The 15,942-nt window shown below is 44.7% G+C and overlaps 1 protein-coding gene across 1 annotated transcript in view; it reads left to right on the forward strand.

Annotated features, from left to right (window-relative positions):
• The window catches only part of LOC118411826 (putative ammonium transporter 1), a 23,661-nt gene extending 7,836 nt beyond the window's left edge, over positions 1–15,825 (forward strand). Inside the window, exons 3-13 of the mRNA XM_035814314.1 lie at positions 5,680–5,769; positions 6,393–6,529; positions 6,846–6,942; positions 7,948–8,030; positions 10,013–10,144; positions 10,621–10,762; positions 12,261–12,352; positions 12,890–13,028; positions 13,488–13,582; positions 14,639–14,765; positions 15,665–15,825. Coding sequence (XP_035670207.1) covers positions 5,680–5,769; positions 6,393–6,529; positions 6,846–6,942; positions 7,948–8,030; positions 10,013–10,144; positions 10,621–10,762; positions 12,261–12,352; positions 12,890–13,028; positions 13,488–13,582; positions 14,639–14,765; positions 15,665–15,825 — 1,295 coding nt within the window. The remainder of the gene's footprint in view (positions 1–5,679; positions 5,770–6,392; positions 6,530–6,845; positions 6,943–7,947; positions 8,031–10,012; positions 10,145–10,620; positions 10,763–12,260; positions 12,353–12,889; positions 13,029–13,487; positions 13,583–14,638; positions 14,766–15,664) is intronic.
• Positions 15,826–15,942: the final 117 nt, after the last annotated feature.

Consider the following 15,942-nt stretch of genomic DNA (forward strand, 5'->3'; position numbering starts at 1 on the left):
GGATAATGAAGACCGGGGACAATAAAATGATAAAGATATAGGAACAACAAGACCGTAAGGTTCTCAATGGCGTCTTGTACTTTGACAAATGGGTTCTTAAAGACTTGGGGGTCTCCTTGGGGGCCTTAATTATAGACCTAATGTATTTGAAATGTCACTTTTCAATGTTAGGAACTCTTTTGTCTCAGCAGAAGTGCTGGAAAGGTTTGTGTCTGTGTGTTTGACTCTGAGCGCAGATCTGTGATGTTCGATGTGACTTGTACGCAGTTGTATGGCGACCTTCGAGAAGGTGACAAGCCCAAAGGGCTGACTGTGCAGCCAGATGCGAACCGATCGTTTTATAAAGATAACATCTTACATAGGAACCACTTCCTTGTGACGTGCTCTTTTGATGTGATGATGGAGAATATTATGATATCAGATTTTAATTGTAAACCAGCCTGAAGGCTGCTATGGGTCCTGTTCTTGTGGTTGATGAGTAAACCAGTCATCATCATCATTCAGTCATCACCAACAAGAGGAGGACCTAACGTCAGGTGAAGGACGTCGTGTTTTTGAACGGTAGGAATGTTGACGTCCGTGGTGGCATATCCCCGGGGCTTGGTCAATTGTTAATGTCCTTCCGATGTCCTTACGTCTGTCACTTTCTAACAGGAGACTCTCTTGTCTCTACTGAAGTGTTCAAAAGATTTATGTGTTGTACATTTATCAGTCAATTCTATAACATGTCGGATGTCTCATGCGTCATCCATAAATCACAGAAACTGCAGTAGATGCTTTTTGACATCTGTAGAACTTCGTTCAAAATCAAATTAAGTTATTGTGGTTTATAATTGCTAGAGGCAACCATGGTTCCCGACCCTCTTGATGAGGATGGGACTAGGTGAGGTGAGGGTGAGATTTACAATTAGCGAGTAAAAGGGATAATGAAGACTGGGGACAATAAAATGATAAAGATATAGGAACAACAAGACGTCTTGTACTTTGACAAACTTGGGGGTCTCCTTGGGGGGCTCAATTATAGACTTAATGTATTCCAAATGTCACTTTTCAATGTTAGGAACTCTTTTGTCTCAACAGAAGTGTTAGAAGGGTTTGTGTCTGTGTGTTTGACTCTGAGCGCAGATCTGTGATGTTCGATGTGACTGGTACGCAGTTGTACGGTACCTTCTAGAATGTGACAAGCCCGAAGGGTTCATTGTGCAGTCAGATGCGAACCAATCGTTTCATGGAGATAACATCTTACATAGGAACCACTTCCTTGTGACGTTTTCTCTTGATGTGATGGAGGAAGCTGACTGGCACCTGCCGTCAAGGTGGCGAAGCGCGCTGATGCGTGTGTATCTGCGTGTGTGTGTGCGTCTGTCTGTCTGTTCTGCTGGAGGCAATAATCACAGACTTCGGCGGAACAGACAGACAGACGCACACAAATACACACAAACGCATGCGCGCGCACACGCGCGCAAATCTAGACGAGCGCGCACGCACACACAAACACACGCGCGCGCACTCACACACACACATAAGGTGGGTTTACACCTGCGTATATTTCCAAGTGCGCATTATTTCCGCATGAAATTTTGTCAATACGCGGCCGAACGCCCAACATTTGGATTTTTTTTGGAATAAATTAAATTGTACGTCGAGCCCATCTGGCGTTTGAATTACGACTTCAGCGTTTTCATTTCGCATGAGATGCGTATGATTGCAACTGAAATGCGCAACAAAATTTTCCGTACTGCGAATAGATTCGTATGGGGTACGTATGTTGGGCGTTTTCCGGACGCACACATCGTCTACCGACCGCATGCCTGACGCACCTGGTGCTAACTGCATTCCAAACGCATTTCAGGTGTGTCAGAGGAACAGTTTCTGTTACATATACTTTTGTTTGCGAGCATTGCCAATAGAGTATTTTTGTTAGAGGAACCCTTTGTACTACGTATGCTTTTGTTTACAGGCAGTGCAAGTAGAACATTGACAAGTAAACAGTGAAGAGGTTTTTTTTATTCATTTGCGAAGCAGTGAAGCAGTGACACTGTGCTTTTACAGTAATGTGGGCCATCATTTACCTTAAGAAGTTATGTGCACTGTTAAGATTGTGTTTGTTTTCACTTTGTCCTTAATGATTTCCCCTATCATCTTAGTATTTCAACTACTATAAAAATCACACCCATACACACCACAAAACGTATTCAAGATCTTTATCAAACACGTAAATTAAACAATTATGAAACCTTACGCCCTCTTTCAAAGTTGTAATATGGCTCTATATTACACCTTTATATCATGTGGTTCTACACACAAAAAAGTGCCATTATCAGCAAATTAAGTCAAATATCTGTTACACAAAATGGCACGTGTGTCACACAAATTGACCCAGTGCTTGAGCAGGTTCCTCTACATCTTCCCGTCCCTGGAGGCTCTGTTGGGACCAGTGTCCTGCATTCATGGTGTCCTGCAAGTTGTGACCATCTCTCCATGCCCCCGGTACAAATTCGTCGGTCCTGGCCTGGATCTGACATCATAAACCGGAAGATTCCAAAAAATCCCTATCGACCAGAGGATTTGTCCATTCTGTCCAGAGCTAATAGAAGACGAATATCACTTTATGGTTGTATGTCCCAAATATTCCGATATACGCAATTCTCTATACAGAAGGCTGTCATTTTGTACACAAGGATTTATCCAAATGGACCTGAAGTGCAAATTCAAATACATAATGACATGTGACAATCCCTGCATGGCAGATATAGGAAAATATATCAAAGAAGGTTTAGACATTAGAAATTCCCCAAATGATTGTAAAAGCCTCCAATGATTGTAAGAAACTTATCCCATACTACAACTCCTGTATTAGTTAGATAAGCCTTAAGTTAAGTTATAGCACTGTAGTTATGTAGATGCCATACTTTGTACCTCGTACAATTGTTGTGCAATAAAGTTATATACATCTTGAGATGATTTTTTTTGTCTGGACCTTCGTATTTATTCCAAATCTGGAGTGTGCGTCGATCACGCTATCAGTACGCGTAGTATGCGCAAAGCGATCGCAGAACGCACGGTACTAAATCGTGATCTATGTGTGCATTCGTAATACGGTCGCTCATGGTGCGTTGTGTCTGCGCTGTAAGAACGCTATGTACTCGCAATACCGCGATTTCCGCGTATTACTGCGTATAAAGCGCAAACATGTAGCGTCTTCATAGCGCAATCGACCGACGTGGGACCACTGTATTGCGCATCCATAACGTTTTGGGCACCAAACTGCGTACGAATGATAGTTTTGTGCATGTCCAAAACTATCAGGCGAACTGGGCGTATATTTTCGTTTGCCTGCGACCGTGAAACTTTCTAAAGACGATTCAGATGCGATAGAGGTGCGACTTGTGCGTGCGGCCGCGTATTGAAGAAATCAGTCAAAATGTCGAAAAATGTCAAAACGGAACTCATGCGGCATGAAAATATACGCAGGTGTAAACCCACCTATACACACACATACACGCACACACACACGCACGCGCACTCACACAAACACACACACACACGCGCGCGCGCGCGCGCGCGCACTCACACACACTCACACGCACACACACACACACAGATACACACACACACACTCACACACAGCAGATATCAGATTTCAATTGTAAACCAGCCTGTCAATTCAGCCATTTAAGGCTGATATTGGTCTTGTTCTTGTTGTTATTGAATAACCAGTCATCATCATCACCATTCAGTCATCATCAACAAGAGGAGGACCTAACGTCAGGTGAAGGACGTCGTGTTTTTGAACGGTAGGAATGTTGACGTCCGTGGTGGCATATCCCCGGGGCTTGGTCAATTGTAAGCGTCCTTCCGATGGCCTTACGCCTGTCACTTTCTAACAGGAGACTCTCTTGTCTCCACTGAAGTGTTCAAAAGATGTATGTGTTGTGCATTTGTCAGTGTATTCTATAGCGTGTCGGTTGTCTCACGAGTCATCCATAAATCACAGAAACTGCAGTAGATGTTTTTTGACATCTGTAGAGCTTCGTTCAAAATCAAATTAAGTTATTGTGGTTTATAATTGCTAGAGGCAGCCATGGTTCCCGACCCTCTTGATGAGGATGGGACTAGATGAGGTGAGGGTGAGGTTTATAATTAGCGAGTACAACGGATGATGAAGACTGGGGACAATAAAATGATAAAGATATAGGAACAACAAGACCGTAAGGTTCTCAATGACGTCTTGTACTTTGACAAATGGGTTCTTAAAGACTTGGGGGTCTCTTTGGAGGGTCTGTCAATTAATTCATAGGCGACCTCCTAATGTATTTCAAATGTCACTTTTCTCTCTAGTCTCAACAGGACGTCGTGTTTATGGACAAGAATGTTGACGTCCGTGGTGGCATATCCCTGGGGCTTGGTCAATTACAGGCGTCCTTCCGATGGCCTTACGCCTGTCACTTCCAGCACTTTCGTTGCGACAAAAGAGTTCCTTCCATTGAAAAGTGACATTTCAAGTAAATTAGGAGGACGCCTATAATTGAGGCCCCCCAAGGAGACCCCCAAGTCTTTAAGAACCCATTTGTCAAAGCACAAGACGTCCCTGAGAACCTCAAGTCTTCTTGTTCCTAATTTTATTGGTCCCCAGTCTTCATGATCCTTTTAATAGCTAATTATAAACCACAAGATTTTATTGTGATAAGTACGTTATACAGATGTTTAAACATATACTGCAGTTTCTATGATTTAAGGATGACGCGTGAGACAATCTTGTTTTGCCCCCTCAGGGCTAGATTTTCACTTGATGGGAGGGCAGCAACTCGTGTCACTTCAAATTTGTAACTGTCACCAACCGGACAGTGCCGCGTAATTCACCATGTCAAGTGGACTGACAAAACTCGTTACAACATACAAAACAATTATCACAAAAAAATACGTATTGTCTATCATTAGCCAACCAACCAACCAACCAACCAACCAACCAACAAATCAACAAACCAACCAACAAACAAAAAAACAAAAAAAGAAAGAAACAAAGAAACAAAGAAAGAAACAAAGAAACAAAGAAACAGACAAACAGTGCTGTCTTTGCGTGAGCAAAGAGAAGGAATGACGATGCTCCAATATCAAAGTAAACGCCGACACTGATATTATTCATTCCACTTTAAGAGCCTGCCATTATTCAGGATCGCTAACGTCGATCTGTGTAAAAGCGAGAACCACCAAAATCTGCGTAACGCAACCTGTCCGCGGCTGTAGCCGGCATATGTGGGCGGGTCGCTATAGGCGCGATTTTATCGGGCTAACTCCTTTTCTGACATGATGTTGGGTCAATCAGACTTCATCCCCTCTGGCGAAGCATGTAGGAATTGCACGAACACACACACACGTTTTTTGGGGGCAACAACTACTGGTTCTACTTCGTACTGCAGCTAGGTGTCGCTCCTGCACTGTGCGGAGTGCGGTCCCAGTGATTCAATCATTTCTGCCCCTGTTGCTCCACGGTGATGCAGTCCGAGTTTGCTTTTCTGAAGGGCTCAAAAACATGTAATACATGTATATATACAATTATATCATATTATATATAGACTGCAGCTAGGTGTCGTTGCTGCACTTTGCGGAATGCGGCCCTTGTAATTAAAGTTATTTTTGTCCTCTTCATCGACGTATTCTGTTCCCGTTGTTCCCCAGTGATGCAGTCCGGGTTCGCCTTCCTGGAGGCCGGCTCCGTCAGGAGTAAGAACACCACCAACATCCTCATCAAGAACATGCTCGACATCTGTGAGTAGAAAAAACGTTTTCAACAAGTGCTCATCCTTTAGATGCGTAGAACTATGTAAAATCATACTTTATTCAGATCAAGGAGGTTGAAAAAAATATAAAAGAAAGTAACATTCATCCCAGGTCACACGGGTCATTACTAACCGAACATGCACCGGGACATTAACAGACTGACACAAGACGTTACATAAACAATATTGCACAGTTGAGTTCACTATTACTTTTGACCTGGATGTCCTATGGTCTTGATCTCTTGTTGCGACTTGTTCTTAGCTCGGTTGAGTAGAAATATACAATAAAAGTCTTCATTCATTAAAGTGCTAGCCAAATGTCCGTCTCACATGGGATAGATACTTTTGATGCTAGGAGAAGAAAACTAACGTATGCATCCACAGCATCGCCACATCAGAAAATAACATCATCTCTCGCTTTTTCCACTCCACAGCATATTCTGGACACACTACGTCAATCTCATCTACAAAAGCCCCGGCTGATCCCATTGAACTTTTTTATTGTCGATAAACTGTATTCATGCTGCTGTATTATGTGTGTTTTATATTTGTTTTTCATGTGATATGGGCCAAGTGCCTGCAATAAAGTTGAAATGATTAATTTTCGTTCAGTCATCACCGGGCTGTGCTACTGGATGTTCGGCTACGCCTTCGCGTTCGGCCAGGTCGGGAACCCCTTCATCGGACACTCCGACTTCTTCGCGGGGAGTCTCCGGCACTCCCCAGACCCAGCCTTCTGGTTCTTCCAGGTTTGTTGGTTTGTTTGTTTGTTTATTTGTAACTGTTTCACGGCCTAACATCGGCGTCACGCAGCAGGCAAAGCGAGCTCTACCGACAAGTCTGCAAGCTCTGGAGTTTGAAATTCGGTGCACCTTCTGAAGAATAACGAGTTGCCATTGATAGCACATTTCTTTGTTCCTTTCATTGTACATTTTACGATGATAGATAAACTACCACGATTCTGTTACCAAATCCTTGCAGATTTTTTGTTCTTTTTCAATCAGTTAAGTCAAATGAATGAGTAAAAACGTATGAGCGATTTACACAGATTGTGTATCGTTCCAGTTCGTGTTCTGCGCCACCGCTACCACCATCGTGTCGGGGGCAATGGCCGAGCGGACGGAGTTCGTCTGTTACCTGGTCTACTGTGTCGTCATCGGAGGTGAGATGTTTCCAAGTTTGCCGAGAGAATTAAGAGTAACACAGCAGGGCAAAAACATATCCTTGAATCGGACGGTTTTTCTACGACCACTTTCATTTATGTCTGTAAAATGTTTTAGATTTACAAAAACCTACCTTTGGAAAGGATTGGTGAGAAGTTTTGTACTTGCTCAAAACACTAAAACACTGATGGTTGCTCAGTGGTCAATCAATCATTTTTGGGCATCACCTGCCTGTAATACACCTCTCTCTGGCATGTTCTAATGTCGGCCATGTTCTAGTTGACACCGGTTCTATCTATCAAATAGCTCGACGGCCACACTGACTTTGGATGCATTTTATTGATGACATCCTATGGAGAACTCAAAACTAATGCGCAAGGGCGAGAAAGGACAGGTCCTGCAGAAGAATGCCACAGGGCTAACCTACAGGGCTAAACATCTAGTCCATTCTTTCCCAGGCTTGATTCATCTATGTTCATCTCTAGTAAGACTGTAAGAGACAATCGTCGCCATTTCAATCATGTTTTTATTGCCATTCTTGTTTAAAGAGAGGGGCAAGGGTGATGCTGCCCCATACCGTGACCTTGTGCCCAGTTTCCCTGGAGAGCAGATCCTCTGGCAAGCATTACATTCTGATCGACCAGGGATACTACTAGGTCACATGTGGCCACAGTGTATTTTTTTTTTTTACAACAGGCAAAAATCAATATGCGCGCGGATGTTAAGCTAAGGGCACAACCCGCCGTACGTGCAATGTGTCCGTACGTTTTTTGGGGCGGCCACGTCCGCCACGTATTTCTGAAAACGTTCAGGCTGCACAGGGCAGGCGCATACTGGCACGTACACAGCACGTATTTGCACGTACGGCGGGTTGTGCCCTTAGCTTTATCCACAGAATTCAGTGTGGCCTAAAATAGACTGTAGCCATCCTTACCTCTGTGAGTGTCCTGACTTGGCGGTCTGCGTGAGCGTTTCGATAACTTCCTGTGATTGTGATTCCACAGGGTTCATGTATCCGGTAGTGACGCACTGGGCCTGGTCTGACGTCGGCTGGCTGGCGAACGGGCCTGGCGGGATAGTGTACAAGGTCAGAGGTCACTCCTTTCATTATATGCAGGAATCTCTAGATCTATGTATACATCTTGATAAATTCTCGAAAGAGGCAGAAATTTATTATATAGTAGAACTTTATTGCACGACAATTGTACATGGTACAAAGTATGGCAACAACTATTATATGTCACCAGAGGCTGAGAATGAGTCTGGACTCTGGACACAAGTGTAACTGGTTAACAAATTTTAGAAAAGTCTCTGAATCGATATAAAGTGAGTGTTTGTGTCAGTGAAGACCCATCTGTGGAGACGCTACGCTCCTTTATGGAGCATGCGGACCTGAGATAGAGTGAGTGAGTCTGTGTCGATAGGTAAACTGAATAAAGTAATAACATTCGATCCAATACGAGAGGGCTGTGGCATGAACCCAAGGCCTTCGTCAGTACCCAAGACATTCTCTATGCAAACTCGATGTAAAATTCGTCTGTGTTGGTAGGTACCATCGTTAAGGTTTAACTTTGAAGTTTCGTCCCGAAACCACGTGGGGCACTGCGACCTACGGCCTTCTTAGCACGTCACCGGAACGTACTGCGCCTGCGCGAAAAGTATAGACATGCTAAACCTTGCTAAACCCCCGGTTTACTAAAGGGCCGCATTTAAGAAAGTACGTGCGTATATAAGGGTAAAATCCCGTGTACGTTTTACATGAAACCATGTCTCTAACATATACTGTGCAACAAGCGGGATTTCAATGCAACGTTGACCAAACCAAGCCCCAAAAACACCAGGGTTCGCGCAGGTGCAGTACGTTCCGGTGACGTGCTTGTCTTCACCGACTTATTTGAACACGTGACCTTAATGAAGTCACGTGCCCTTATATGACCATGTATTATTATATACCTTTGTCATGACGACAGTCACCTATCATTGTAAGATTATTAAAATCATTATAAGATACTGGACCGATCCCAAAACCCCGCCCCCTGTTCGATCATGTTCTATTTCGAACACCTCCGTCAAATACAGCGCTTGTCGGACAGAACTGGCCGCCGCCGCTGTTTAGCTGATAATAACGACTGACTTTTGTTTAGATTTTTTGACCCTGAAATCCTCTCAGACCGGGCCGAAAAATAATGCGCTGGCTTCTGTGTTGAAGACTATATCCACTGGGTACAGTCATCTGGGGAGGGGGCTGATATAGTTATGGTACGGGCGTTATAATTTCAGTCAAAGCGGAAGCGGGATGCACCGCATATTATTACCTTGCTGGTGGGCAAGAGTGCCCGGTTTGTGACATACGGTCGATGCACGTGAAAATCAGGGTACATATATCTGTGACAGGGTTTCTGCTGCGTTCGTAGCATGCATAACAGCTGCATTCATGCTCATGATAAAAACGAAATCAAGAAGAAAGCAGCTCAGGCACTCTTGGAGAGGGAGCTTGTATTACACGCCAACAAATGAGACCCTTCTACAAAGTCTGCCAGTGCAGAGTCCTGTGTCTTATAAATACCCTGCTCTACACGTGCAACCTGCCCACCATCAATGTAACGTTAATGCTATGCAGTGGCTCTTCGTCCCACAATACCTATACTCGGTGGGTGTAGTCTTCAACAAAGAATAGCTGAGCATTTTTTTTTTGGCCACTTCTGTTCAACTGAGGCTGTTTTTGACGGAGGTGTTCGAATTAGAATACGGGGTTCCACCTTGTTCTATTTGTTCGATATACGTTCGATTGGGATCGGTCCATTGGACTCATCAGCCACAGCAGGACACACCAATCCTGACGCCATGTGATGTCATTGGTCATCGTCGATGCCGACGGACGAACAAGATTGAAATTATTAATGACGATGATCAAGGAGTTTTTGATATGATTGAGACCTCATTTATCTATCACTTTAAAATCATTGAAGTATCATCAAATCATTCGAATATAGTACTTTAGTATGTAGACGGCTGTGGATATAAGCTGTACAACAGTACATTTCTAGTTTCCTCTATTTTGTTCCACAGGATTTTGCAGGAAGCGGAGTTGTCCACGTGGTGGGCGGAACCACTGCGCTGGTGGGGGCGAAGATACTGGGCCCGCGTATCGGTCGCTTTAAGGACGGGCAACCTGTGCAGATCCCTGGACACACCGTGCCGGTCAGTATGACTGATATTATCGCCAGATATCACTTACTCCAGCCGCTGGATATAAGCTTTGTAAACGGTTAGAAGTTTCAGTTTGCATCCAACAGTTTTATACCCTAGGAATTGATATGCAAAGGAGGTGAAGACTAAAAAGAAATTTTAGATAGAGGTGGTCATCAATGCAGGTTAAGGTGAACTCTCACCCCTTTGGGTACCGGTGCGGCATTGCGGGGTTCGTAGATGACTAAACGAATTTCAGAGAATAAAAAAGAACGAATTTTCCTCCGTTTTTTGTTTTCTAAGTCATAGTTTTACATATTACGCAAATTTCAAATTATCAAAAATCGCGAAAACAACAACAGTGTCGCAGTGAACGAACCCCGCAGTGTCACACCTGTGCCCAAGTGCAGAGAAAAAGTGTGGACTCTCTTTAGTACTTGTCTGAACCAAGGAGGCTCCTTGTCTAATCATTCTTCACATATCTCCAGCTGGTCGCCCTCGGTGCGTTTATCCTGTTCTTCGGGTTCCTGGCCTTCAACGGCGGCTCGCAGGCCTCCATCTCCGGCGCCGGGGACGGCCAGATCGTCTCCATCGCCATGGTCAACACGCTCGTGTCCGGGGCAGCGGGAGGTGAGATGGTCAACGGAACTTTTTTTTACTTAATGGTCACCACGTAACAAGACCTGAAGGTCATTTCAAGGTGTGGCCTGAAGGCCACTCCATGGTTACCGGTTACATTGTAACCGTAAGAGCATATCTTCTCCCTAGTTGAGAAACATGATGATTGAGACCAGCTCAATTGCTCACTAAGAGTGAGGACTAACTGACCCAAGAGGCGAAGCAGGGGTTGCGAAGGCTGCTCGGGAAAAAAATCCCTACCCCACTTAAGCCAGAATGGTTTGATCCACTCTCACTGGGAAGGTCTCCTACTCTTTTCGATAGGAGTTAAGTATTCACTTTAAACGTCGGTAGCAGGTGTCAATGTTGTGCCCTTGGAAAAAATACCATATTTGACTTTGTAGCAATTTCCCCACTAAACGTCCCTCTGATAGGACGTGAAACGGAGGCCCGGTATTTGAGGAGAGCCACATCTCGAGCACGTAAAAGAACCTACCACACCTAATCGAAAAAGAAAAGGGGTCCATTCCGGTGAAGTGGATCAGATAAATCAGCCCCGAGTATGCAGCGTGTACTGTTGATCATGATGAGTGCAAACCTGGTGTGTTTTACCATGAGGCGGTTCGCAGGGCATGCAATACAAACAAACAAACAAACAAACAAACAGACAAACAAACATTCAACACTTTGCTTGTTGAATGCTCATTCATCTTCATCTTTCCACTTCGGACAGAATGTTGATTGAAACTCCTTTGCGACTACATAAATTCTAGCCTGGGCACCATCCACCATCATGAGTATGCGGTGCCTTTTCCTTTTCCTTTCTGTGGTAAGCAAGCCACAGGGGAAAGCCAGCGGTAACAACGGAGATCAACGGAGCATGTACAAGTACAAGAGCTACCAACCTAGCATTGATAGCAAACAGTCTACAGTCCTACGGACCTTTCCTCTGGAATTCACTACCGCTAAAGCAACGGCAATTGCTCAGCCTCAGGACTTTTAAGAAGTTCATTGAGAATTAGAACTTGATCTGGCTGATGCTCCGTAGTCTGGACTTTGATATTGGATAATTTTATTATGTATTGTATATATGCTATGTGTACTTTGTACTTTTATGTCCAGGATTACCTGAAAAGCAGGCCGATTTCCGGCCTGAGATGTAATTACTGGTAAAATAAATAAAGTGAAGTGAAAGTGAAGTGATGTGTTCAAAAATTCGTATTTTCCCAGAACTATCGTAGAGTGGAATTTGCTATCGCAAAGCACAATAGGGGCATCATCTCTGAATAGCTTTAAAGAACGCTTGCTGATAGATGTGCAGAAGTAAGGTGTGACGGGTCCTTCGGTTTAATAAAACCAGCTGCTGCCGCGCCGCGTGCCTGCGAAGCTGGAGTGTTACGCCGAAGGTCGGTTATACCGGCTATATAGATACAGATACAGATACAGATGGTACCCAGGCTACATGAAACCTAACCCATACGTGTTTCACGGTTATGTTTCCATGATGCAGGACTTGTGGCCATGATGGTGAAACGGTCCGGACTGCTGGGCGGGGTCAACTGGAGTTTGTTGACCTCCATCAACGGAGCGCTGTCCGGCATGGTGGGTGCAGTCACGTGACTCTGACGTAATTACTCTGTGGCAGAGGGTAACCTTCGACGACAGAGTATTGTCGTTGTCAGATGTGTTGAGTATTCTCATCTGTATCTCTATGTTCCCTTTGCCGCATTCGTATGTAGTTTTTCATGTCCTCTAGCTCTGCACGCATTTATTATGAGTGTTTTTTTCGACAGCAACTGGTTCTTCGGTAGGATGCTATTAGCAACATGCTATTCATCCCTACTTAAGTGCTTGCACGCCTGTTTTGGTGCCAGGTATTATGAAGCTGTGATTTTTTTGCAAATTGCTACTTATTTTGTGACACTGATTTGCTGTTGATGCGTACAGGATTGTGTTTCAGATTTGGCAGCAATAGGTACGTTAGTTAACTTTTAAGTACTTTTTTGGCATATGTGCTTTGTATGCGACATAACATAAACACCATGTCACACACCACAGAAAACACAGCCAACATAAACCATGACAAGTGACCGCACGTAACCTACTCTATGACGTAATTATGGTTTATGTCGTCTGCAGGTAGCGATCTGCGCGGCAGCCGACTCGGCCTACTCCTGGGGTGCGGTCGTCATCGGGGTGGTGGCCGGGGTGGTCTACTGCGCATGGTCAAAACTAGTGATCAAGCTGGGAGTGGACGACCCTCTGGACGCAGTGGCAGGTACAATTTTGTTTGTTTGTTTGTTTGCTTATTTTCATTCCACTTGCTTTGCTTATTTACACTCTTCACTTTGCCACTTTCTTCTGTTTATTTGTTTGTTTCTTTGTTTAGTACTTAAGGTATTTAGGTTGTCTAAATTGGCATTTTGACCTAGCATTGTTTTCTCATTAATGAATTAAGAAAGAATGGAGCCGTAACGAATATTGAAAGATGGGTATGAAAGAATTCTAAATTCCATATTGATGACGTCATCAGGTTTTATTGCCCCTAACATTATTTTTTTCTATGACAAAATACAGCACTTTGGTACATACCACTGCAATGAAACTATGTTTTTCATGTGCATAATGTGCACGGAGATTTACTTCCGGAAAGTGAATCTCCGTTTTGTATCCAGTTGTAGAGATTGAATTGCATCTGAAAAGAACTGTTTGTTTTTGTCCCCTTTCCATCTGTTAGTTCACCTTGGCGCCGGACTGTGGGGTGTTCTGGCCGCGCCTATCCTGGCTAGGGACGTCGGACTCATCACAGCTGACAAGGAGTACGCTCTCCGGGTACGGATTGGGCCACGTTGATTGGATTATAAGAAGAACTTTATTGCACAACAATTGTATCTCCAAGCAGATTCCTCCGTGGCATTAAAACAGTAACATAAGCTGGGGAAGGAGTTTAGCCGGCAGAGGAGTATAATTGGCCACGCTTATGTTACTGTTTTAATGCCACGGAGGAATCTGCTTGGAGATTACAACAATTGTACATGATACAATGTATAGCAACAACTATTACACAAAGTACAAATATATAGGATAATAGCAACCTAGTTAACATGAAAATATTAAGGGGTAACAAAATTTTTTGATATAGTATTGCAATGGAGTAGGATAATCATTACTTTCGGTATTCTTTCTAATAGCAGAGCAGCCCTTATATATGGATGGCATCCTGTGTGAACCCAACACTGATGCGAGTGTGTGAATAAATAAAGTTTGGCCAACTAAAGTTGCTATCATTATGAAATCTGGAACTAGTCTGGAACAATCAAGTACAAATGCTGAAACTTTCGCGGAGGTTTAATGTTCGCGGTTTTCGCGGCGGCCGCTTCACCGCGAATTTAAAAAAAAAACACCGTGAACATTTTTCCATAACAGTAAGAGACTACAGTGCATGGTGCTGCCGCTAAATTAAAACCACCGCGAAAAGTCCATTTTCTCGCTAAAGGGAAATTAAATCTCCGCGAACTTAAATGCATTTATTGAAGATTTTCCACTGTCTTACAACACCAAAATAAGCTTACCTCGAATTTTCAGTCGCACTTCCGTCGACCTTCTTCAGGAGTGACGATTCAGTTACTCTGATCACGTGATTTAGAGACACGTGATTCGAGTAACGAATCATAAATGCCTGGCAGACGCTATCGGCCCCGTCTCTGTTGAGTGTCGGCTGATGTGCTCTAATGTAGATGGCCTCCTTTACCCCCCTCGCAAAGTAATCCGGTTCGGTGTCCAATATTTGTAAAACAGTGGAAAATCTTTAATGTTTTCACATCAACACAGATGAGCTTTAATGTTAAATGCATTTACATTATCATTTCCTCCCCCCCTTTCCCTCAGCTGTTCGGATGGAACCTGCTGGGAGTCCTGGTCATCATGGTGTGGTGCGCGGTGGTGTCCGCGCTCATGTTCGGCACGCTCAAGTGCCTCGGCATTCTCCGGGTGCCGCCGGAGATAGAGCTCAGGGGTAAACTCCGTTTCTTTGTTTGGATCTTATCATAATGGACCGATCCTGATCGAACGCCATATCGAACAAATAGAACCAGGTAGAACCCCCTGTTCTACTTCGAACACCTCCGTCAAAAACAGAAATGCTGACGGAGGTGTTCGAAATAGAACGTGATCGAACAGGGGGCGGGGCTTCGGGAACGGTCGATTAAAGGCAAGTTTTGTAGAATTTTGGCACCAAAATTGGGCATCATGGCGTGGTGCGCGGTGGTGTCCGGACTCATGTTCGGCACCCTCAAGTGTCTCGGCATCCTCCGGGTCCCGCCCGAGATCGAGCTCAGGGGTAAACTTCGCTTCTTTGTTTTATCTTATAATAATTAAAGGCAAGTATTGTAGAATTTTGGCGCCAAAACTGGTCATCATGGTGTGGTGCGCGGTGGTGTCCGGACTCATGTTCGGCACGCTCAAGTGCCTCGGCATTCTCCGGGTGCCGCCCGAGATAGAACTCAGGGGTAAACTTCGTTTCTTTGTTTTATCTTATAATATTTAAAGGCAAGAATTGTAGAATTTTGGCGCCCAAACTGGTCATCATGGTGTGGTGCGCGGTGGTGTCCGGACTCATGTTCGGCACGCTGAAATGCCTCGGCATCCTCAGGGTCCCGCCAGAGATAGAGCTCAGGGGTAAACTTCGTTTCTTTGTTGGAAATGATTTTATTGATTTTGTTTAACCAGGATAAAAATCACACTCAGGCTACAGCCTGCTTTTCAGGCGTCTTTGGACACATACAGAAACAAACATCGTCGGGCGGGCGGGTGTTGGGCGGGCGGGTGTTCCGGGGGCGCGTATGGCGGGGTTCGGTAAATCTTGCGCGTGACTCCCAGCAGGGTAGGAAATATAATTCGCTTGCTCCTCCACAGGCCTTGACATCCCGAAGCACGGCGAGCCGGCCTACCCGACGGAGAGTTACGGGCACGGGTGGACCATCATGCCGCCGGACTTCAGCCCCGACCCGTACGGGCCCGACGGCAAGCCGCAGCCGCAGCCGGTCTACATCACCAGGAGCAATGGTCAGTCCTGACTCAGGCATAGACTCCGTTGCAGTCTTCGAACGGGGCTGTTTTTTATTGGGAGGGGGGGGGGGGGCGTTGGTTCGCAATTTTCAACGTTGGCTGGGTTCTCTTGTGCCGGGAAAGGG

The sequence above is a fragment of the Branchiostoma floridae genome, chromosome 3 (genome assembly GCF_000003815.2).
Source record: "Branchiostoma floridae strain S238N-H82 chromosome 3, Bfl_VNyyK, whole genome shotgun sequence".
NCBI lineage: Eukaryota > Metazoa > Chordata > Leptocardii > Amphioxiformes > Branchiostomatidae > Branchiostoma > Branchiostoma floridae.